At 31.5% G+C, this 24,896-nt stretch overlaps 1 protein-coding gene across 1 annotated transcript; it reads right to left on the bottom strand.

Annotated features, from left to right (window-relative positions):
- Positions 1–4,567: 4,567 nt before the first annotated feature.
- Positions 4,568–6,450, bottom strand: LOC111897465 (uncharacterized). Its single transcript, XM_023893426.1, has 3 exons — positions 5,643–6,450; positions 4,828–5,459; positions 4,568–4,606 (listed from the first exon to the last, which is right to left on the bottom strand). The coding sequence occupies exons 1-3, from the start codon at positions 6,448–6,450 to the stop codon at positions 4,568–4,570; spliced, it is 1,479 nt and encodes a 492-aa protein (XP_023749194.1).
- Between the last annotated feature and the right edge of the window lie 18,446 nt (positions 6,451–24,896).

Raw genomic sequence — 24,896 nt, 5'->3', positions numbered from 1 at the left:
CTACCATGGATTTCATTCCGTTGTCACAATTGTGACAGAATTATCGTTTCCATTGCAAACCCCTTGCTATGGAGTTTTTAGGGACGAAAATAGGTCGTTGCAAATTTTGTCGCTATTCGTCTTTTGCAACGGAATTTCAGCTTTTCGCAACGGATTCCTTCTGTAGCAAAATCGCGTTTTTCTTGTAGTGTATATTTTGAAAGATTGACTTGATATTTTGATTTTCTGGGATGTGATTTGTAAATAATGCTTGTTCATCTATGGTTTGTTGTGGAAATGTTTTTGTAAAAATAAAAAACAAATTTATCATGGTTTTCAGGATGTTACAATATTTAGGTTCATACATGAACACGGTGAACACAAACCTGTTAATCGATTTATGGGTTTTGTTAGGGCTAGAAAGTGTCAATTTCAAGAGCTTCTCGATAGATAAATTAAGTGAACACCCCCCCCCCCCCAACACACATGCATACACCTTTAAATTGATTTAAGACTACGTGTGTGTGTTCATCATCAATTTGCAGGTGTGTATGTGTTTATTTCCATAAATACATTTATTGGAAGACTTAAAGGCTACAATACATGATTTATGTGTATCTAATAGCTGTAATACAAACTTGTGTTACCAAATCCTACAACCAGTTCACCTCCAAGGTCGCAGTCCAAGTTGGAGACTGAGATCAATCACTTGGAGACTAGGTAAAGTCAAAGAGATCCAACAACAACTCGCTGGTAAGATTATGTTTGTTCATGTGTCATCCTTGTTGTCGATCTTTATACTTCATTTATCGGGAAGCTTCTTTCTTAGTTGGACCGGTCAACTCCTGTCTAGTAGTCATTAATGCTTCCTTTGACGAAGGTACAAAAGGGTGTACCTAAAAGGACAAGAAGTCACTTCCAATAGAACGAGTGTACTTTTATGATTTCCAAAGGATATTTACAACCTGTTTGTTGGAAATATTGAGGTTTTATCGATCTGGACCTTGCCAACTAGTATTCATGACCATTCTTACTTTCTGATGGTTCGGCCTCTATTATCTTCGGCTCAGCATCGTATTTGTGCTAGGGTAGGTTAGACTACCTGATAAGCATATTAGTGGTTCGGCTGTGCCGAACTAGATGGAGGTTATATAACCAAACTCGTATATACCTCATTAGAGAACATGATGAAAACACTTTAACATACATGATGAACACGATAACCATAAAATTGATTTCTTCCAGAAATCAATTAAAAATCATGTTTTGAAGGCACAAAAATCATTAATGGAAAAAATAAACACACACAAGCACATGAAGATCTTCAATTTCTTAAACGAGTTTTTGCTAACACACACAAATCAGTTTAATATATCTAGGTTCAGAGATGAACCCGATTAAGACAAAACTGCTAACTGATTTTTGGGTTTTATCAGGGCATGAAAGTGTGGATTTCAAGAGCTTTTCCACAGATAAACAAAGTTAACACACACACACACACGCACATTCACCTTCAAATTGATTATGGTGTGTGTATGTCTATTCATCATTAATTTCCAGGTGTGTATGTGTGTGTGTTTCCATAAATATATTTCTAAAAATTCTTAAAGGATGTAAAACATGATTTTTGTGTATCCAGTAACTACAATTCATATTGGTGCTACCAAATCCTAAAAAGGGTCATCTCCAAGGTCGCAATCCAAGTTGGAGATTGAGATCAACCACTTGGAGACTAGGTATGCCAAAAATATCCAATGGAAACTCTCTGTTAAGATTCAGGTTACTCAAATGAAGAGCATTGAGTTTATAGATGATCAAATTAGTCGTCGATTAGATTGAAAGCAAAACAGGTGCTGTGATTTCTGTGAAGAAGAAAACTAGAACAGAGTAGAACAGGGATCAACTGCAAGGATACTTTGGGCCAAATTTTCTGCTGTATTTCTTGACTTGAAAAAACGGAATACAAGAGCAAATAAAATACTAAAAAACTCCATAAAACTAGGACCATTATCTACCACTTTGTAGCAACTAACCACTACTTATTTTGACTCCTAAAAATACTGAAAACACATTCAAATAGGTCCAACAAAACAGGAAAGATAAAACGACCAAGTCTTAGCTGCAATTTTGGATTAACTTCCAACATGCTCCCCTAATCCAAGGTTGCATGTTCGACATCTTTGACTCCTAGAAGCTCCCTCATTCCATTGAAATTGACTATTGCCAATGATTTAGTCAAGACATCTGCACGTTGTTCTTCGCTTCGTACATGTTTGACCACAATCTCTCCTTTCTCAACACGGTCACGTATGAAGTGGAACCGGCTATCTATATGTTTTCTTCTCCCGTGAAAAATGGGGTTTTTCATCAAATAAATCGCAGACTTGTTGTCTACGTAGAGAACGACGGGATCAAGTTGACGTTTGGTTAGATGGCTGAGTAGAGCTCGTAACCAAATACCCTGACATGCTGCACTCGTAGCTGCGATAAACTCCGCCTCACATGAAGAAAGTGCAACACTTTTCTGTTTTTGTGAACACTAGGAGACCAAGTTGTTGTTGAAGTAAAACGCCATTCCACTCGTACTCTTTCTATCATCAATGTCTCCTTGTAAATTACTATCGGTAAACCCCACTAAGGTCTCCATTGTATCCTTCTTTGTATAAACCAACCCAAAGTTGAGAGTCCCCTTTATGTATCGTAGAATTTGCTTTACGGTTTTGTAATGTTGAGTCGTGGGTTGCTCCATATACCTGCTAACAATTCCAACATAATGAGATATATCGAGTCGAGTGTGGAGAAGATACCGCAGGCTTCCAACACTGCTTTTATACTCGGTTGGGTTTACAGGTTCTCCTTCACCATTTTTGCTAATTTGCAACTTTGGCCCCATCAGGATTTTGGTGGGATTGCAATCTGTCATTCCCGTTTTGTCAAGAAGCTTTTTCGCATAACCCGCTTGGCTTAACATGATACAATCTTTCATTTGCTTTACTTCGATGCCCAAATAGCAAGAAAGTGGACCCAGGTCGCTCATCTCAAACTATTGTTGCATTTGCTTCTTAAATTCTCGGATCACCCCCAAGTTTGTACCTGTGATTATCAAGTAATCCACGTAGACTCCAATAATTAAAGTTTCATCACATGTTTGCTTTAAGTATACTGCATGTTCCTGAGGACAACGGGTAAAACCAAGAGTTTTTAAACTCTTGTCCAAACGAGTGTTCCATGCTCTCGGGGTCTGGCAAAGACCATAAAGCGCCTTGGATAATCTGTATACCTTTGAGGGCTGATCCTTCTTCAAGAACCCCTCTGGTTGGCTTACATAAACTTCCTCCTCCAGCTCTCCATCAAGGAAAGCTGATTTTACATCGAGATGGTGAACTTCCCAACTTCGTGTTGCAGCAAGAGCAAGTAACAACTTGATAGTTTCCATTCTAGCAACCAGGGAAAACACTTCTTCATAATCGATCCCTTGTTTTTGAACATAGCCCTTTGCGACAAGTCATGCCTTATGCTTAATCACATTTCCCTTCGAGTCTCTTTTGAGTTTAAAAACCCATTTTAACCCAATTGCTTTATGCCCCGGTGGAAGATCACAGAGTTCCCAGGTGTGATTCTTTTCAATTGATCCAAGTTCACTCTTCATGGTATCTTCCCATTCTACACTCTTCATTGCTTCTAAAAAATTAATGGGTTCATCTTCATCAATCAGGAGCAATTCATCATCGAGATCTACTACCTCGGCTCGTGCATAGACATCAGCAAGTGATTTGTATCCTTGCGGTCCACAATCACTTGATTCGCTAGTTAAGGAGTCATCATGATGGGGTGTAGTGGAGTTGCTTGTTTCACTTGATTGCATTGAAGTCATGCCATGGACATCTAAATTCTCCTATAAGGTGTAAAAGTACCTGGTGGTTTTATGGGTGGTTGTGTCTCGTGATTGGGATTTGAATAACCAAAACTATGTACAGTGAATGATGATGTGAACTGATCAGTTTTGTTTCCACCTTCATCTGACCAAGACCAACTTATGTTCTCTTCAAATTTCACATCTCTACTAACATGTAACTTCTCAGTTTCGGGATCACACAACCGATGTGCCTTAGTACCAGGTTCTATACCCAAGTAAATCACCTTTCTGCTGCGATCATCGAGTTTTCTTAAATGTGGTTTAAGGACCTTCATGTGAGCTACACAACCAGAAATTCTAATGTGATCAACATTTGGTTTAGTACCTGACCAGGCTTCATATGGAGTACAATCTGTTAGTGCTTTGGTCGGGAGTCGGTTTAAGACATACACTGCATGTCTCACAGCTTCACCCACAAGTAACCTGGTAAATCCTTGTTCTTCAACATGCTCCGAGCCATGTCAACAATTGTTCGGTTTCGTCCCTCAGCCACCCCATTTTGTTGCGGGTTGTATGGTGCAGTAAATTGCCTTGCTATCCCGACCCGTTCACAATAGCTTGTAAATTCATGTGATATGAACTCACCACCTCGATCAGTTCTAAGTGTTTTGATCTTCTGATAAGCTCTATTCTCAACTGCTACTTGGCATTTTTTTAAAGGCTTCCAAGGCTTCATTTTTGTTTTTCAACAGGTAAACCCACATAGCTCGACTATAATCATCAACCATTAATAGAAAATACTTATTCCCAGCTTTCGTTGGTGGTGAGATCGGGCCACAAAGATCAGCATGTACTAACTGAAGTGAAACTTTGGACCTGCTAGTGGATTGTGTGGGGAACGGATCTCTTGTTTGTTTACCTGCCAAGCAGCCTTCGCATAGTTGAGTTGGGTGATGTATCATAGGAAGGCCATGCACCATATTCTTTATTACCATTGACTCGAGAGCTCCAAAATTCACGTGACCAAGACGATCATGCCATAACCATGCAGCCTCATCCATCTTGGCCATTAAACACACATGCTCACATTCTTCTAGGGTCACTTTGTATAACCTGTTCGGGGATTGACGCGTCTTTATAAGAAGCTTCCAATGCCTGTGAAATACCCATAATATTTCCCCATCCCTGAAAACCTTATTACCGCCTTCTGCAAGTTGACCCAAACTTATGATGTCATTGCATAAGTTTGGTATAAAATACACATCTCGTAACAACCTTTGTTCGCCATTTTTACACTGGAATAGAATTGAACCCTTGCCCTCGATACGAACCACAGAGTCATCACCAAACTTCACTCGACCCTTGATGCTTGTATCCAGATCTCTAAACTTTGATCTCTGACCTGTCATGTGATTGCTAGCGCCATTATCCAAGCACCACAAATTGGATTTGACAGACTTATCTTCTTGTGGCCGGAGCTTTGGGTTCACATACTTTTCATGTAGCAACACTACATCAGAAACCTCTTCCATGCAAGCTGCCATGAGAAGAGTAGGTTCATCTTCATGAGTATGTGCCAAGAGTGCTTCCTGTAGATTTCTCTCACGCCGAGGCTTACGACACTCTGATGCAAAATGGCCAATATCATCACAGTTGTAGCATCTAAGTGTGCTACAGTCACGACTCCCACCAACACCTCGTCCTTGTTCACGATTTTGTTGATGTGAACCGTTATGTTCATGATTTTGCTAATGTGAACAATTATGTCGGCCACCTCTTCCGCTACTTGGTCTTCCTCGGCCCCTACCTCGTCCTCTGTTAAAGTTCCTATTTTGTTGTTGATGGTAGGATTTACCACCAGAAGACGACTGTCCTTCTTCCTTTTTCTTACTTCTTGATTTCCATTCCTCTTGAGTCAGGAGTAGCTGGGTAGAGACGTTATCAACTTGCCCGTGAACACGCTCCTCATGAGCTTTAAGTCTTCCTACCACCTCTTCAACCAACATAGTGTCGAGATCACCAAATTGCTCAATAGTAGAAGCTATGTGTAAGAATTTCGCAGGGACTGCTCTTAGGAATTTCTTAACCACATATGACTCTTCTATTGTTTCTCCCAAGGCTCTGATGTTGTTTACAATGTTGTTCAACTTCATTGCAAAATCATCAATACACCATGTCTCCTTCATCATTAGACACTCGAATTCTGCCTTCAATGTCTGAATCTTAGCATTCTTCACACGATCAGCACCCAAGTACATTGTTCTCAATGTCTCCCATGCTTCCTTTGCTGATTTCTTTTCCGCCAATGATAACAACATCTCTTCCGGGATACCTTGATAAATGGCAGCCATTGCCATCTTATCCTTCCTCTCTTTCAAAGTTACTTTCGGATCTGAGGGCTCTACCGCGTCCCAAACTCCTTGGGCTTGCATGAAGACCTTCATTTTTATGGCCCATGCGGTGTAGTTGTTCTTGGCTAACATCGGGTAATGAAGAGTAATCTGACCATCTTGCTTCTTTCCATCCATAGGTGTATTTTGGCATATACCAACTTCAAACTGGAGAGCAACCTGGTTAGCTCTGATACCACGTGAAAGCAAACCAAGTGTTGTCATTTCTGTGAAGAAGAAAAACTAGAAGAGAGTAGAACAGGGATCAACCGCATGGATACTTTGGGCCAAATTTTCTGCTGTATTTCTTGACTTGAAAAAACGGAATACAAGAGCAAATAAAATACTAAAAAACTCCATAAAACTAGGACCATTATCTACCACTTTGTAGCAACTAACCACTAACTATTTTGACTCCTAAAAATACTGAAAACACATTCAGATAGGTCCAACAAAACAGGAAAGATAAAATGACCAAGTCTTAGCTGCAATTTGGATTAACTTCCAACATAGATGAATTCTCGATAATATTTGAAATGTATATGATTATGCGTACCTTGTGTCATCCTCGTTTTCGATCTTTATACTTAGTTTATCCGGAAGTGTCCTTCTTAGCTGGATGGGGCAAGTACCGTCTAGTCGTCATTAATGCTTCCTTTATTGAAGGTACAAAAGGGTATACCTAGAACGGTCAGTAGTCACTTCCGATAGAAAGAGTGTACTGTTACGATTTCTAATGGATATTTATACCCTGTTTGTTGGTAATATCGAGGTTTTATCGATCTAGACCTTGACAACCGGTATTCATGAAAGTTCTTACTTTCTGATGGTTCGACTTCTCACTTCTTCGACTTGACATCGTGTTTATGCGGTAGTAGGTTCAGGTTGCCTGATAAGTGTATTAGTGGTTCGGCTGGGCCAAACGAGATAGAGGTTAAATAACCAAACTAGTATATACCTCATTATGAAACATAATGAACACACTTTAACATACATGATGAAAATGATGACCATAAATTGATTTCTTCTGAAAATCGGTTGAAAAAATCACGTTCTGAAGACACAGAGATCAATTTTGGAACATAAACATGCACACACATATGAAAACGTTCAATTTCTTAAACGAGTTTTTAGAAAAACGCACAAATCAATTTAATATATCTATGTTCATAAATGAACATAAACCTGTAAATCGAGTTTTGCGTTTTGTTAAGGTTGGAAAATATTGATTTCAAGAGCTTCTCCATGGATGAACAAAGTGAACACACACATATACACATACAACTTCAAATTGATACTAGAGAGAGAGAGAGAGAGAGAGAGTGTGTGTGTATATATATATATATATATATATATATATATATATGTTCATCGTCAATTTGAAGGTGTGTGTGTCTGTTTGTTTCCTTAAATACATTTCTTGGAAGACTTGAAGGATGCAATACATTTTTTTGTGTATCTAGTAGTTGCAATACACATGGGTGCTACCAAATCCTGCAACCGGTTCATCTCCAAGGCCACAATCCAAGTAGGAGGCTGAAAGCAATCACTTGGAGACTAGGTAAGCCAAAGAGATCCAACGGTAACTCTCGAGTAAGATTTTGTTTACTCAAATGAAGAGTACTGAGTTTGTAAAGTCTCCCAATGCTTCCCATAATCTTACCTTAAAATTCATTCCTACTCAAGTTCGGAACTGATATCGCTTTCAGGTTTCTAATGTTCACCGGAATATCACCAAAAAACTTGTTTTCGACAAGGTTTAGGGTCGTAAGATTGCTTATTGACGGAAGAGAAGCCCTCCTTTTGAATCAATTCATACATGAATTTAGATGCAATGGGTATGAGTTCCATTTCCAAACAAACCTGCAACATTCGTTTAGGGGATGCAAGGCCTGGAGCAAACTGATTTATCTCCCAACCATCAAAAAATGTATATGGGTTTTTTTCGAAATCATAAATCATTTATGTGATTTGTGTTTCTATTGTTGTATCTATATTGTGGTAATGGTGAAAGATAATGAAAATGGTGGAATGAACAATTTTTTGAATTCGAGAATCTTCTTCCAAATTAGGATTCAGAGGAGACAAAAACAAAAGGGTTTGGAGAGAGAAAGAGAGACAGAGAGAGAGAGAGAGAAGTGGGACCAAATATAGGTTTTTTTATTTCTTTTTCATTTTTCTTATGTTAAAATTAGTTTATATATATATATATATATATATATATATATATATATATATATATATAAAATAAAAATGCTATAAAAAATATTTTATATAGATAAAAGACCAACCACGATATAAATTAAAAATTAGGGTTTAGGTCATTTTTGGTCACTTAACTTTGGTTTTGTGCTCATTTGCTCACTTAACTCTTTTTAAGTTTTAAAATGTTATCAATTTTTTGGCTTTGTTCTCATTTAATTACTTAACTTTTGTTTTGGTCATATTTAGTCACCAAACTTTTAAAATTGTGTTCATTTAGTCACTAAACTTTTAATTTTTTTTAAAAGTTTAATGACTAAATGAGCACAATTTTAAAAATTAGGTGACTAAATGAGCATAAATCTAAAAGTTGGGTGACTAAATGTGATCAAATCAAAAGTTAAGTGACTAAATGAGTACAAATCAAAAGTTTGATGACCTTTTAAAAACTTAAAAATAGTTAAGTGACCAAATGAAAAAAAAAACAAAAGTTAAGTGACAAAAATGACATAAACCTTAAAAATTATATCACACATATTAAATAAATAAATAAAAAAGACCATTATTGAAAACCTTTCAATCATATACCATCAATGAAGTTTTGTCTTTTTTATTTATTAATATCGCTAGTTTAAAACATGAGTACATCGAAAATGAAGTAATTAATAAAAAAGCTATGGTATTGAGATTTTTTATCCGGATTCAAAATATTGAAGAGATGATTGGGCCAGAAGTTTTGGTAGACTACGAGATGAGTGGTGTTGATCGGTATAGATGGGCCCACATGGATGATTCTTGTAGTGTGATATCCATATACGTGGCATACATAATGCGGCTAGCTGACGAATATTACTGTTAGAAGACCACCTCTGGGTACGAGTGTCCAAATCAATGTCCCCACCAGAAAATGAAATTTACTAGAGCAATTTTAATGGGTGCTCTCTTTCTTATCAATAACAATTTTATATAATTCATTATTTAAAAATTTTGATTATTGTTATTCTTCTTTTATAAAATAATAATAATAATAATAATAATAATAATTTTGATATATTAATAATGTTAAAATGATCGTATTACAATTAAAAAAATATATTGTTTCAATCTAACTAAAACAAACTATAATTAAATCAAAAGTAACAACAATTGCAACATGTCACAATACGGTATAACATTGAGGTATAAGACCGGAGGAAGTGGGTGCGGTAGCACCCATGATTTTGCCACCTCAGCTTGTGGCACACAATCCCTTGTGTGTGGTTTGAGACTAAGGGGTTGTTTGTTTTTTTTTTTGTGAAGAGTTGCGCAACCACTTTTGTCTGCGCCGCACAGACATATGCCCTCGCAGAGTGTTTGTTTTTTGGAAGTCCGCAGACCAAAAAACGTCTGCGCGAGGTCTTCCTGGCGCAGACATGAGCCACTGTCTTCAAAGGTCTTCAGACTTCATTTTAACCTAAAAAAAAAAAAAAAAAAAAAAAAAAAAAAAAAAAAAAAAAAAACCACTTGTTTTTTTTTTCTTTCTCTTTTTGCTGAAAATACATTTTTAATGTTTATGATATGGAATTAAGTTTGAAAAATTAATTTATTTCAATAGCTGCAGACGTTAAAAACAAACAGTCTTCTTATTGCAGACTGCAGACATTTGGTCCACCTCTTCTGCCGTAGAGGCTTGCAGATGTGGTCCGCAGACTGCAGACATTTTGGCTTCAAAAAAACAAACTGCACCTAGATCCCTTGTAAAGAAGTAAAAATCACTTTTACTCTCCACTTCCACGACTCCCTACTACCGCACATTCTCTTTCAGTAATCTCTCTCTTTTGCTGCATTATTTCTCATACTTTGGCTCGTTTAAACATTTTCTTGGGCTACAAAACCGACAAATGAGACAAACCAAGGAATATTTATTTTGCTGTTTTAATTTTTTTTAAATAGTTTTAATTTTTTTTAATTTGTATTATTCCTATTTTAAACACTTATATTTGTTCAAGTGATGAAACAAATGGGTCATAGGATTTTTTTTTTAATTTTTAGGAATTTTTTTAATATGAGTTTTATTTTTAATTAATGAGTTTAATTTTTAATTAATGAAATAATATGTTTTTAATTAAAACTAAAGTTTTTATTTATTAAAAAAAAAAAAAAAAAAAAAAAAAAAAAAAAAAAAAACAAGTGTGGCACCACTCCTTGGGTGTGACAAGGAACCATATTTTGTGGTAAAAAATGATGTGGCATATATGTGGCAATGAAGGGAGTGCGGTTTCGATGGCACCACTCCTCCAGCCTAAGTAGGTAGATGTAAAGTGCTTTGGTTTTATCTATTGTAAGAACAATTGCATTTATAAATGATTACCAACTTAAATAAGGAGTATCTGGTTTGTTGACATGTTGTATTATAACCTATTACATAATATAACCTATTAGTTTTTATGTCATTTTTTGTAGTTTTAGTATTCTTTTAAGCTATTTAACCATGACATAACCTATTATATGATCATTTATGTTTTTGAGCTATTTAACTATGAAATATTGAAAATAAAAATTATATACAATCAATTATCTTTTATGTCATTTTTTGTAGGAGCTTAGGATTCTAATCTTGCAAACTTAAAAATGATTTTATGTAGGATCCTAATCTTGATAACCTTAATCAAAAGTGTAACAAAATATAAACTCAAGACCTCAACACATTCCCAACATCAACATTTCATTCATTATGAAACGGTCGGTTTTCATCAAACAAATACAGAGAAAAATCTTCACTACAATCCACACTCAACACTCAGATGATTACAAGAAAAGAATCTACACAAAAGAAACCTAACTACGAAACCTTAATATTAAACCCCTAATGTAGAGACGAAGAGTGAAACGAGAGATTATCTATCAGACTAAACTTGAGTTCTGAATGAAATGAGTTGCATTTGAACATTAAATACCTGATGCTAGATATCAACCCGTGGATCGTGTTTGGATCGACAAACTCGCGAACACAAAACACCTGTATAAAACATACACAAGCAACCCCACAAATATAATAAAGTTACAGAAAATACCCTGCAACATATATTTAATACTCACAAACCCAAAATGATAAGTTTCCATTTTTAGATAAATATTTCCAATACCCCCTCTCAAACTTATCATCTGAGACAACAAAAAATCACTTACATGCAAACATATTCATAAGCCCAAGTCTTTTGACAAAAAATCGTGTTGTAAAGAAGTTAGAGATTTAGTCAAAATATCATCATTCTGAATCAAAGAATCAATTTTAATAACTTTTACAATTCCATTTTCAATTTTTTCTTTTACAAAATCAACATATATCTTGAAATGTTTAGTTCTTTCATGAAAAATAGGGTTTAACCCTAACTTTATTGTAGATTCATTATCACAAAATAATTTAACAGGAGTTAAATCTTTTATGACCAAGATCATTCAAAAATTTTAAAATCCATAAAATTTCACAAGTGATAGAACCCAAAGCACATTATTCAGACTCATTAGAAGATCTAGACACTGTACTTTGTTTCTTACTTTTCCAAGAAACCATAGAATAACCGAAATATGCCAAATAACTAGTAATAGACATTCTTGTTGATAGGCACTTAGCCCAATCAACATCCACATAGCCAACAAGATTAAAAGAATTTGACTTAGAAAACAAAACACCTTTTCTAGGACAATCTTTTAAGTATTGTAACAATCTAAAAGCAACATTTAAATGAGACTTATGAGGTTTATGCATATACTGACTTAAAACTTGTACAACATAACTTATATAAGATCTGGTCACAGTAAGATAGATAAATTTTCCCATAAGCTTTTGAAATTTAGTAATATTAACATTGTAATTAGAATTATCATCACAGTCATGATTAAAAACAAAGTTAACCTCTAGAGGTGTCTTAATAGGTTTACTACCCAACATTCCAAACTCATGTAAAAGTTCAAAACAATATTTTCTCTAATTTAAGCAAACACCACCATTTACAAGTAACACTTCTATTCCCAAAAAATATTTCAGTAAACCTAAATCCTTTATTCGAAATTGTGACTTAAGAAACAATTTAACATTTTCAATTTCAACAATACAGTGTCCAATCAAGATTATATCATCCACATATACTAGTAAAATAACAATGGTGTTATTTTTAGACCTCACAAACAGTGAATAATCACTAATATTCTGAGTGAAACCAAAGCTAGACAGAGATCAACACAATTTTTCATTCCATTTTCTAGGAGCCTGTTTTCAGTCCATATAATGATTTGACTAATTTACAAACTCTAGCATCATTTTTAGAATGGTATCCCTTAGGTAAAGTCATATAAACATCCTCGATTAAATCACCATACAAAAAATTGTTATTAACATCAAGTTGAATCAGAGGCTAATAATGGTTAACAACAATACAAATAACATGTCTAATTGTGACAATTTTTGCAACAGGAGAAAAAGTCTCCTCATAGTCAATTCCTTCCCTTTAATAATACCGTTTAGCAATAAGTCTAGCCTTATATCTCTCAATCTCACCATTTAACCTACATTTTATTTTGAAGATCCAACGACAACCAATTGGCTTCTTATCCTTGGGAAGGTCAACAATATCCAGTGACGAATCTAGAACCCAAAACCACATGGTTCCTTATGTAAGCGAAACCGAAAAAATAAGAGAGTAAATAATGTTAGTGACAGGCTAGTGCCTGGAGGAGGGGCGGTGTTGGGCCGGTAGTGATGGTCGGACGACGAACGACAGATGGATGGAAGCGATCATCAAGACGACATCGTATGATGCTTCAAGGATGTTGATCAATATTGCCTCAACCTAAGCGACATTTCATATTTCAAGCATTTTTTTTTTGCTATTTTATCTGTTTTTTTTGTTTAATTTTAAATGGACTGGACTTTTGTCTAATTATTACATTGTAAGTGGATCGAAGCATTGAGCTATTTTAAGTGGATTGAAATATAAAATATAGGGTTTATACACTTTGATCCATTTTTCTTTTTAGCAAATTTTATAAGGTAAGTCCTTGAAAATTTATTAAGTAGTTCCCCCTTTTTTTATGCACAATTTATACTATTTTTTTAAAAAAATAGGTGGGTCCTAGGACCCACCTTCACAAAGCATAGATACGCCTCTGACAATATCCCAAGTATGATTTTAGATAAAGCTTTCATTTCTTCATTCATGGATTTGAACCAATTAGGATAAGAGAAAGCCTCAAAATAAGTTTTAGGTTCAGATGTTTTATTAAGATTAGACACAAAACATTTATTTTCATTATCTAGAATAGAGTAACTTACAGACTTCTCTATGCCATACTTATGAGAACTTGCAACAGCATAGTCATTAAATATGGTTGGTAAACGAACATTCCTACTAGAGTGAGTGACCCCTAAAGAGTGTCCATCAAAAGGATTATTATGTTCCAAACTACTTTCCTTAGCCAAAGTAAGTGAAGCAGGAGCATCCACATTAACCTGAGGTACATGTGCCTCGTCAGTCTGGTTGTTGACCCCACTAGTAGGGATCTAAACCAACTTATCAACTGCTCCAGCACCATCAAATTGAGGGGTTACTCCTAAATCACCTAAACTAAAGTTTTCTTGAAGAGAACTAGATACCAAAGGCTCATCACATAAAAATGGGTCATTTGGGTCAACAAAATAACTAGATTTATCACCAACAGATGAATTAAGCTTGGAAGGAAACACATATTCATAAAACTTTACATCCCTGTAAAAGAAAACAATATTTAAATCAAGACTTAAAACTTTGTAACCTTTTTGTTCAAAAGAATGACCAAGAAAAATACACTTTTCTACCCATTTCAGAAAATTTATCAAAATTATTCAGCTTAGTTGCAACACAAAGACACCCAAAAACTCTAAGTTTATCAAAACTACGGGAGGATTTGTACACAAGTTCATAAGGTGAAGCTCCATTCAAAACTGAAGTGGGTGTTCTATTAATTACGAAAACTAAAGTAAGAACAGCTGCACCCCAGAAACTTAGTGACAACCCAGACTGAAACATTAAAGATCTAGCAACATTCAAAATATGTCTATGTTTTCTTTCCACATCCCCATTTTTTAGGGGTGTGTAAACACATGAGGTCTGATGAACAAAATATTAAAGAAGGTAGTAGCACACTTAAAAACTTCACTTTTAGATTTTAGCAGATTTACCCAAGTTTCCCTAGTGAAATCATCCACTATAGTATGGAAAAACCTAAACCCTTCTGAAGTGGTCACCCTATAAGGACACCACACATCTAGATAAATTAGCTCACCTAAGTTAAATGAAACATGTTGACTAGAAGAAAAGGATTCCTTGATTTGCTTAGCCTTATGAAAAATGTCAGAAGGGGTTAAAGATTCATTAACAAAGTTAAGTTTAGTATTTAAGGAATTTAAGTCTTGATCAGAGGGATGGCCAAGTCTACTGTGCCATGTAAGCTTAGAAACATAACATACATCATAATTAGAACTAAAAGAATAACCTAAAGGTATAATATCTATGTAATAGAGACCTCTAGATTCCCTACCATTCCCCATCATCTCCTTTGATTGTAATCCCTGAATTTTGAAATTATGTTCATTAAACACAACCGCATACATACTATCCTTACAGACTTTATGAACATATAAAAAGTTAACATTGAACTCAGGAACAACAAAAACATCAAAAAGAGTTAAGGAATTGGAAACATTTAAATTCCTTTTTTTAATTTTAGCATTAGTCCCATTAGGATGACTAACAAGTAGATTAAGTTTGGATACATCCGCAATATCATGAAAGAGTGATTTAAAAGATATCATATGTTGATTGGATCCTGAATCAACAATCCATTTATTATAATTAAAAGAAGAACTACAAGCATTGAACCAGCAAGTACCCGCCATATTGGCATTGACATATGCTTCCTCATTGTATTGTTTTTCACTAATCAGTTAAAGAAACTTGATGTACTGATCTTTAGTAAGCTGATGAAACTCAGACTCTCCAGATTCAGAGGATCCAAAAGGTACCATGTAAAAATTAACATTAAATTTTTTAGTTTGAGTATTTTGAATCATTTCATTTCTAGGTTTAAAATCTTTGGGATAACCAATTATTTTATAACACTTCTCAACGGTATAACCTATTAGACCACAGTTCTTACACTGAACAACCCGACCCTTGTTTTTATTTCCAAAATTACCAGAAGAGAACCTATTATTGAACTTACTATAAAAGCACTAGGTTGACTCTTAGAAACAGAATGAGAATCATTATAAAGAGAACCATTTCTTTGAAGGGACTCTTCACGAGATATTATAGAAAAAGCACTTTTAACTTGGTTATAAGACTCATAAAGACCACTAAGAAATTGCATAAGTTTTATGAGTTTAGCATGATCATTAAGTTTAATGGCAGCCTCACAAGTACACTTTGTAAGACTAGTCGAACCATCGAATTCTTTCCATAAGCCATCAAGCTTATTAAAGTAATCAGACACATAAATACCATTTTGTTTCAAAGAGTTAATTCGTTGGTGTATATTAAACACATCACACCCATTAGATTTGTTGTATGTTTCAAATAGATTTTCCTAAATTTCTTAAGCATTATTAGAATATGCATGACTAGCATAGATAGAGTCATTGATGGAGGACAAAAGCTAGGAACATACTACAACATTAGCCATTTCCCACTTAGACACTTTACTAGATTCAACAAAATCCTTTTTAAAACTACCATCAAAAAACCGTAATTTGTTTCTAGCTTTAAGGGCCCTAGACATAGAACTCCTCCATAGATGAAAATTTTCATTACCAGTTAGTTTAATCGTGACAATAGTAGTAGTAGCATCATTAGATGGATAGACGTAGAAAGGATCATCGAAGTTAATCGAGTCATCATTTCGACTTCCACCAGGAGGATTAGTAGGACCAACCATATATACAAGAAAAGAACCACAAACAACAAATAAAGCTCACATAATAAGGAAATAATCCAAATAAAAAATAGACAACTATATTGGTGTCCAGATGGTCACCAGGTTTGTTGGGCCCAAGACAACCACTATAGTGTTAAGAAAACCACAAAACAACAAACAAATAAAGAAACAATGATTCACAGATAGCAAGTAGATCAACAAAGAACAAGAACTAAGCATAATATAATTGGTGTACTCAAGACACCAGAATCTCCCATATCTAAAACTAATAAAGACGAAGAAAGGAATGAGAAACACTCACAAAGGTCCAAAGCTACTTTTGAATATTGGAGATCACCGCTCACCTCCCTTAGGGTTTGTTCATTGTCAGAGTTATTTCAGACACATGTTCGTTCCTTAAAAGAGTTACTTAAACCCTAAAAGTTAGGATTGGGTGAGTAGACCAGGAGATGAGACTGCTTCACACGAGGAAGGTAGCAAACCACAAATCCTTCAAGATCAGTAAGATCTTCCAACAAAACTGCAAGAAAATACAAAAAAACTCGTAGTAACTGGTTTCTTAAAAAGTTATCAGATCTAAAAAGATCTAATGAATATGAAACAAGATTTGACACGATCGGTGTCAATAACAACGAAATCGTGTACAAATAAAAGCAGAACAAAGAACGACGAACGCAAACCTGCAAGAATCCTTCAACAGATTGTCGTCAGGCATGAACGAAGCCACAAGGGCTCTAATACCATATAACAAAATATAAAATAAAGAAATCAACATATTCCCAACATCGACAATTCATTCACAATTAAACAGTCGATTTTCATCAAACAAATACATAGAAAAATCCTCACTACAGTCCACACTCAATACTCGTATGATTACAAGAAAAGAATCTACATAGAAGAAACCTAACTATGAAACCATAATATTTAAACCCTAATCTAGAGACGAAGAGTGAAATGAGAGAATATATATCAAACTAAACTTACGTTCTGAATGAAATGAGCTGCAGTTGAACATTAAATACCATGGGGCAAGATATCAACCCCTGGATGACCCATGGCTCGGGTTTGGATCGACAAACCCATGAACATAAAGCACCTATATAAAACATACACAAGTAATCCCACAAATACAAGAAACTCACACAAAATGCCCTATAACATAAATTAATACTCACAGACTCAAAATGATAAGTTTACACTTTTAGATAAATATTTCCAACAAAAAGAACTTACAAGTAAGTAAAAAGTAAAAACAATTAATTTTGACAATAATAATTTAAGTATGAAAATAATAGTCAATCGTATATTATAAATCATTATATATGTTATATGAAAGTAATTATTATTGATTGTCAATAAGATATAAAATTTCATTTTGATCATCAAAATAAATTTTAGGTTAAAGGAATTATTGACTTATGGTGGTGAGAAAAGTACTTTTTTCAAAGTGTTTTGATAAGCTTTTCTGATGAGGAAAATCAATAAATAAGTTGTTTTTATAAAACGTTTGTCTTAACTTATACATGTTTTAAGGGATATTTATAATTTTCATTCAAAAAAACTATAAATTTTCTTGAAAAGTTAGATATCTAACTTATTAAAATCTCTTTTTTTTTAAAGGTTGATGAGAAGTTATTTAGAGTCATTGTCATATTGCCAAACAATTTTTTTTTTTAAAAATTGTTAACTTTTAAAAAAACTAATAAATCAATAAATTATATTTAAATCAAATCTTAAATATCTTTAAACCAATGTTTATTAAAAACGATGCTACTAGACTTTAAATATCTTTTTCTATATATATATATATATATATATATATATATATATATATATATATATATATATATATATATATATATATATATATATATATATATATATATATATATATATTAGAGATAAAAGTTTAATAAAAAAAATCTCTTAATATATTAATGAGTTATTTATGAGAATGATATGATCATTGAAAATTGTAAGGCTTGAAAAAAACCCAAAAACTATATTTTGATTTGGTATTGATTAAATATTAAAGGTGGTTTCTGTTAAGCACTTGGGTCAAAGGTCCAGGAATATATATAAAGCCAGATGGGCTACCTCTACAAAAGCCTAGTCTTGCATCTTTGTTAAACTCACAATATTTATTTATTACACGATAGAATAAAAAATAAAATGAAATAAATTAATCCGAAATAAAATTATCATTTTTAATCATATTGCGAAATTTATATATATTAGGTTCTATGCAAAACAAAAACCCTAAAAATCATTAAAATGCATAAAAAAAATATTTAGAGATCACAAAACTTTTTTTGAATTTTTTGATAAAAAATCGCAACTTTTAGGTCAAAATCGCTGAAAAAAAATTTTGAAAATCTTTTTTTTACAAAAAAAAAATGATTTTTTTTTTTATTTTTTTTTCAGCGAAATTATAAAAAATGTTGCGATTTTTTGATAAAAAAATTCAAATTTTTTTTTTGTGATGTCTTGGTATTTTTTTATGCATTTTTATGATTTTTAGGGTTTTTTTTTCGTTTCCCAAGTAACCCTTCAATATATATATATATATATATATATATATATATATATATATATATATATATATATATATATATATATATATATATATATATATATATACAGAGAGAGAGAGAGATGTAGGTTCAAATGTTTCTCACGTCTATTGTGTGCTATAATGCACCAATAAGAATTCAGTAAAAAAATATATGTATATTAAATGATATCCATACTTATAATACATTTTTATTGAAACTAATTAAGTCTGTCATTAATGTCAACAATAATATTATTTCAGAATAAATTCATATCTACAAGAATGAGAGTGTATTTTAGCATAATGAGAGTGTATTTATTCTAGTAGAATACACTTTTGTTCTTCATATTGTATGCAACTTTATTGTAATTTAAATGAGAGAGTAGTGAAAAAAAATGAACCCATACATAAAAACCTATATGCGAACTCATTCTGAAAGAATGTTATTGCTGATATTAACGACGAATTTAATTAGTTTACATATAAAGATAATTATAATTATGGATATCATTTAATATACATACAATTATGAAAATCATTTAATATCTAACTTTATTTAATTTTACTATATTTCTATTGGTGTAATCTAGCACACAATAAATATAAGAAACAAATTAACCTATACATATATATATATATATATATATATATATATATATATATATATATATATATATATATATATATATAAAGAGAGAAAAAAAAGTTCAATAGAGAACCATTATTAATAAAGGAACCAATGAATCAATCCAAAACGTCGAAATTTAAAGCAATCAACGGCAAAAGGAGGGTTGTAGACTTTTACAATGGACGCACATGCACCGGATTATAACAAAAGTCACTTTCTTTTTTTGGTTTAATTTTTTTGAAGTCATGGATTTATCAAACAAAAAAAGAAAAAAAAAACAATAACGAATGTTCGTGATTTTTTGTTATCTTTCCATAGAGATCTATATTGATATATGAAAAATGATCTTTTTTCAAAGAACACACTTTATTTTCTTTGTTTGCTGAAAAGTAGGTCTATTTTTTTATAAAAAAATTAATAAATATATCAAAATTCATACTTTTTTGGTACTCTTTAAATATAGATTCATATTGATGTTTAAAAGAAAATCGATATTTCAGTTCAGATTCACATTGTGAACCTGTTCAGATTTACATTGTGAACCTTCTTAGATTCACAATGTGCGTAATAGTAAGTCAGATTCACAATGTGAATCTGAACTGATCGAACTTTTTCATATTGTGAACGTTAAAAATTGAAATATTTACAGTTTAGATTCACAGTGTGAATCTAAATCGATCGAAGTTTTTTTAGTCGGTGTTGATGTTTATTAATAGAGTACCAAAAAATATATTTTTGGTATAATTAGTTTTTTTATATAAATGAACTTAAATAATGAAAAAAGTAGCAAAATGAGATGAGTTTTTTCGAAAAAAAGTTCGTTTTTTATATAAATCTGAACAGGTTCAAAATGTGAATCTGAACTGAAATATCATGTGGAAAAAATTTAATTAAAAATAACCACAAAATGACATGTGACCAAATTAATGAGAGTGTGACATGTGGCAAAAAGATTTTCATTTATTAAAATGTATATATATATATATATATATATATATATATATATATATATATATATATATATATATATATACTAGGCGAATGTACTCGCGTTGCGCAGAAACACCAATATAGTTGAAGTCTTTACAAATATATGTTTTTTTAATATAACAATAACGTTGTTGTTAAATTTGATATAATAATTCGTATACTAAATTGATATAACGTATTGATTATTTTTGAATTATATGATAATATATACATCTATTATAACTGCAAAATCTCACTCGTTTGAATTACTTCTACCCGTGAGTTACACATGAATAAAATTAAATATAATATACTAGGTGTAAAACCCATGTATTACATTGGTTCATTTTAAAGAAAAAAATTATGAAATTCTAAAAATTTGAGAAATTTGAATTTATAAGAAAAAAAAAAATATTGAATTATTAAAATTAAATTGTTTGTTTTTTTAAATTAAACAAATAATTTAGATAAATAAACAAAGAAAACTAATGAAACTTCAATTTAGAAAATTTGATATTAGAAGGAAGTCAAATAATGAAATTGATATGCATTTATTATTACATTTATTGTAATTATTACATTTAAATATTATGTGGAAATTCATAAAATGAAAAAAAACCACAAAATGACATGTGGAAAAAAAATTAATTGAAAACAAGCACAAAATGACATATGGCAAAAAGCTCTTTATTTATTAAGGAAGAAGATTAAGGAAGATGGTTTAATGTTATTTATAGTTGTTGCTATTGTTAATTAATTTTTTAAAATTTATTTGCTTAATGTTTTAATTTTTATCATTATAATTATTTAAAATATCAAACATTGTTTTTGATTTTAAAGGTAACAATATAATCATTTGTATAGAGTTATTTTTATCTATTGTTATTGTAAGTTATTTTAAGCTACTTATTTGAAATCTTTTGACGATTATAAAAATATATTTAGGAAATATTTTAGTTAAATTGAGATTACAATTTAGTTTTTGCATTTATCACTACAATTTATCACTTTTAACTATTTACAAAATAATATTTGGTTTTTTAGGTAGAACTGAAATTTATATTTAAGTTGACATTGTAATGTTATATTAAAATAACAATTTAAGTATTTTGAACAAACTGTTCAAAAGTTGTTGCTTTAAACTAATAATGGTTTACATACAACAACATATTAAAGCTAATAAATTAAGTACAATATGTTAAAAGTTAAAGACATAACTTTATAAGTAGAAGTAAAGATATTATTTTAAAACTGAAATTTAGTATATTTATGAGTACACTTTAGGTTTGATATTTATTTAACCTTATTAACCAACTTATAATCGTTATTAAAAAACACTACAATTAATCACTTTTAACTATTTACAAAATATTATTTGGGTTGTTTAACTTAAACTAAAATTTATATTTAAGTTGACCCTGTTATGTTATATTCAAGTTAATAATTTAAGTATTATATACAAATTGTTCCAAAACTGTATCTTTAAAATGATAATGGTTTACATCCAACAATATATTAAAACTAATAACTTCAGTATAATATGTTAAAAGTTAAAAAAATCACTTAATAAGTCGAATTAAAGATATTATTTTAATATTGAAATTTAGTTCATATATGATTATACTTTAGGTTTGATATTTATTTAACCTTATTAACCAACTTATAGTTATTATTAGAAAAAAATTGAAAAGCCATAGAAGTTTCAAATGAATGTGGTGAAAGGAAAACTGTTTCCTTTATAATATAGTATTTTGATATAGATATATAGATATAGATGTTATATTTAAATTAACAATTTAAGTATTTTGTCCAAACTGTTCAAAATTTATAGCTTTAAACTAACATTGGTTTACATACAACAACATTTTAAATATAATAAATTAAGTATAATATGTTAAAAGTTAAAGACATAACTTTATAAGTTGTAGTAATGATATTATTTTAAAATTGAAATTTAGTTTATTTATTTAACCTTATTAACGAACCTATAATTATTATTATAAAGAAATTGAAAAGTCATGGGAGTTTCAAATGAATGTGATGAAAGGAAATATACATGGGAGTTTCAAATGAATGTGGTGAAAGGAAAACTGTTTCCTTTATAATATAGTATGATATGATATGATATGATATGATATGGTATGATATGATATGATATATATATATATATATATATATATATATATATATATATATGTTCATGTTCATTTGAGACCATTCTAATTTTGTGAGACTGCGATACCAAATCTAAAAATAATTTTAAAATGCAAAACAAATGGAAAAATCCAAAAATTATTTTTTAAATATTATTTTTTGAACTTGAATTAACTAAAAAAAATAAAAAAAATTAAAAAAATCCCGTTTTTTTTTTGAAAAATACGTGAAATATTCTAATAGAATATTGCACTGACATATTCTAAAAAATAATTTTAAAATGCAAAATAAATGGAAAAATCTAAAAATTCTTTTTTTAAATATTATTTTTGGAACTTGAATTAACTAAAAAAAAAAATAAAAACAAAATCCCGTTTTTTTTTGAAAAATATGTGAAATATTCTAATAGAATAGTACACTATACACATTCTAAAAAATAATTTTAAAATGCAAAATAAATGGAAAAATCCAAAAATTCTTTTTTTAAATATTATTTTTGGAACTTGAATTAACTAAAAAAAATAAAAAATAAATAAATAAATGCGTCTCACGGTCTCACAAAATTAGGCCGTCTCACATGAACCTAATGTTGGATTAGTGTCTAAGTCCATAACTATTTTGGTATGTACTTGACCCGATGGTGCATGGTCCTTTTGGGTTGCGTTCACCAAAGCAACTTGATAGGATGAATTATAGAGAGAAAGGATTAAATATGATTTATTAATATATTAAGAGAATAATATATTAAAAAAGAAATCATATTGTTTAATTAATATTAGTCAAGAATTAATAAGAATTAAGTTTGTGGCTAAAAGAGATTAATTAAACTTAAGGGACTGTAATTGTAATTATAAGATAATTGAAATTGGGCTATGGATTACCTTATAATATAAGGTTGGACGAATTCTATGGGGAAACCCATTAGAAATCGTCCAAGGCTTGTTAAGGAAGGAGTCCATGGGTTGCTTAGGGCCTAAGCATCCAAATTAGGGTTTCCTTGTTAGATAACCCTAATAGCCTCACTATTTAAAGAACCCTTAAGCCCCAAAAACGTGGTGAACTTGTTCTCTAGGGTTTCCACACGTTTTGGGCAGCCTCCTTCTCCTTATTCTTCATCCTCTTGCTCTTGGTGTTTATGAACCATTAAAGGAGTGACATTTGTGACTCTAAGCTTTCTAAAGTCATTACAAGAAGGATTTGAGATTGTTATTGCTACATAACAATCAAGGTATGATCTAAACCCTAATTCATATGTTATATTGATTATCATGTACTAGATCTAGGGTTTATAGTCTTGGATGAACTGCATGTACAATAGAGAAACCTAGATCCAAGCATTAGGGTTTGCATGAGCACATAGGATGTTCTTATGGCTAAAACCCAGCAGTGGTATCAGAGCCTTGATTGGTTTCTATTGTATTGATGCCTTGTATGTTTGTTCAAGTTGCAAAAACGTTTTTGAGCTCCCTGCCTGATGAACTCGGCGAGTACCACAGTGTACTCGGCAAGTAAGCCTCAACTCGGCGAGTCCAGTGTGGTACTCGGCGAGTTCGAGCGTCAGATGGAGCTATTTTCGGGATTTTGTGCTGTTTTACTCATGGATACTTGCCTTATCTATTTTAGATCATTAAAATCCGATTTTATACATATTTATGAGTATATCCTTGATTAAACAAAAGATAATTACCAATTAATTGGATAATAACTTCCTCATATGATAAAGTTTGATTATTTGTATTAATTGGGTAACTTACTTTGCAAGAAATTGAAATTAGGTCAAATATAGATAATGATAAAATAAGTTGTTTAATTTATATTATTTGTTATTTGATCGTTGTGTTATGAAAAGTTTCAATTTTTCCCCTTTAGGTTTTATGATTTAAATTTGAACTCAAAAGTTTTGTTTTGAAATTTAAATAGTTGAAAACCTAATATTTTGAAAAAGGTTTCAAAACTTGCCCTCAAATTTTGGAATTTAAATTTTGATTGAAAAGTTTGATTTTGAAATATTTAAATTCTAAACCCTAATGTTTTTAAATGTTTCAAAACTTGCCCTCAAGTTTTGGAATTTAAAAGTTGATTAAAAGTTTAATTTAGGAATGTTAAATTCTAAAACCCTAATATTGTTTTGAAAAGATTCAAATCACACCCTTATGGTTTTATTAATTAATTAAGGTGTATACTTAAAAGAGGTTTAGTAAATCCATAAAG

The sequence above is a fragment of the Lactuca sativa genome, chromosome 2, assembly GCF_002870075.4.
Source record: "Lactuca sativa cultivar Salinas chromosome 2, Lsat_Salinas_v11, whole genome shotgun sequence".
Taxonomy (NCBI): domain Eukaryota; kingdom Viridiplantae; phylum Streptophyta; class Magnoliopsida; order Asterales; family Asteraceae; genus Lactuca; species Lactuca sativa.
The sequence above is the reverse complement of the archived record's forward strand: the minus strand, read 5'-3'. Positions and strand labels throughout refer to the sequence as shown.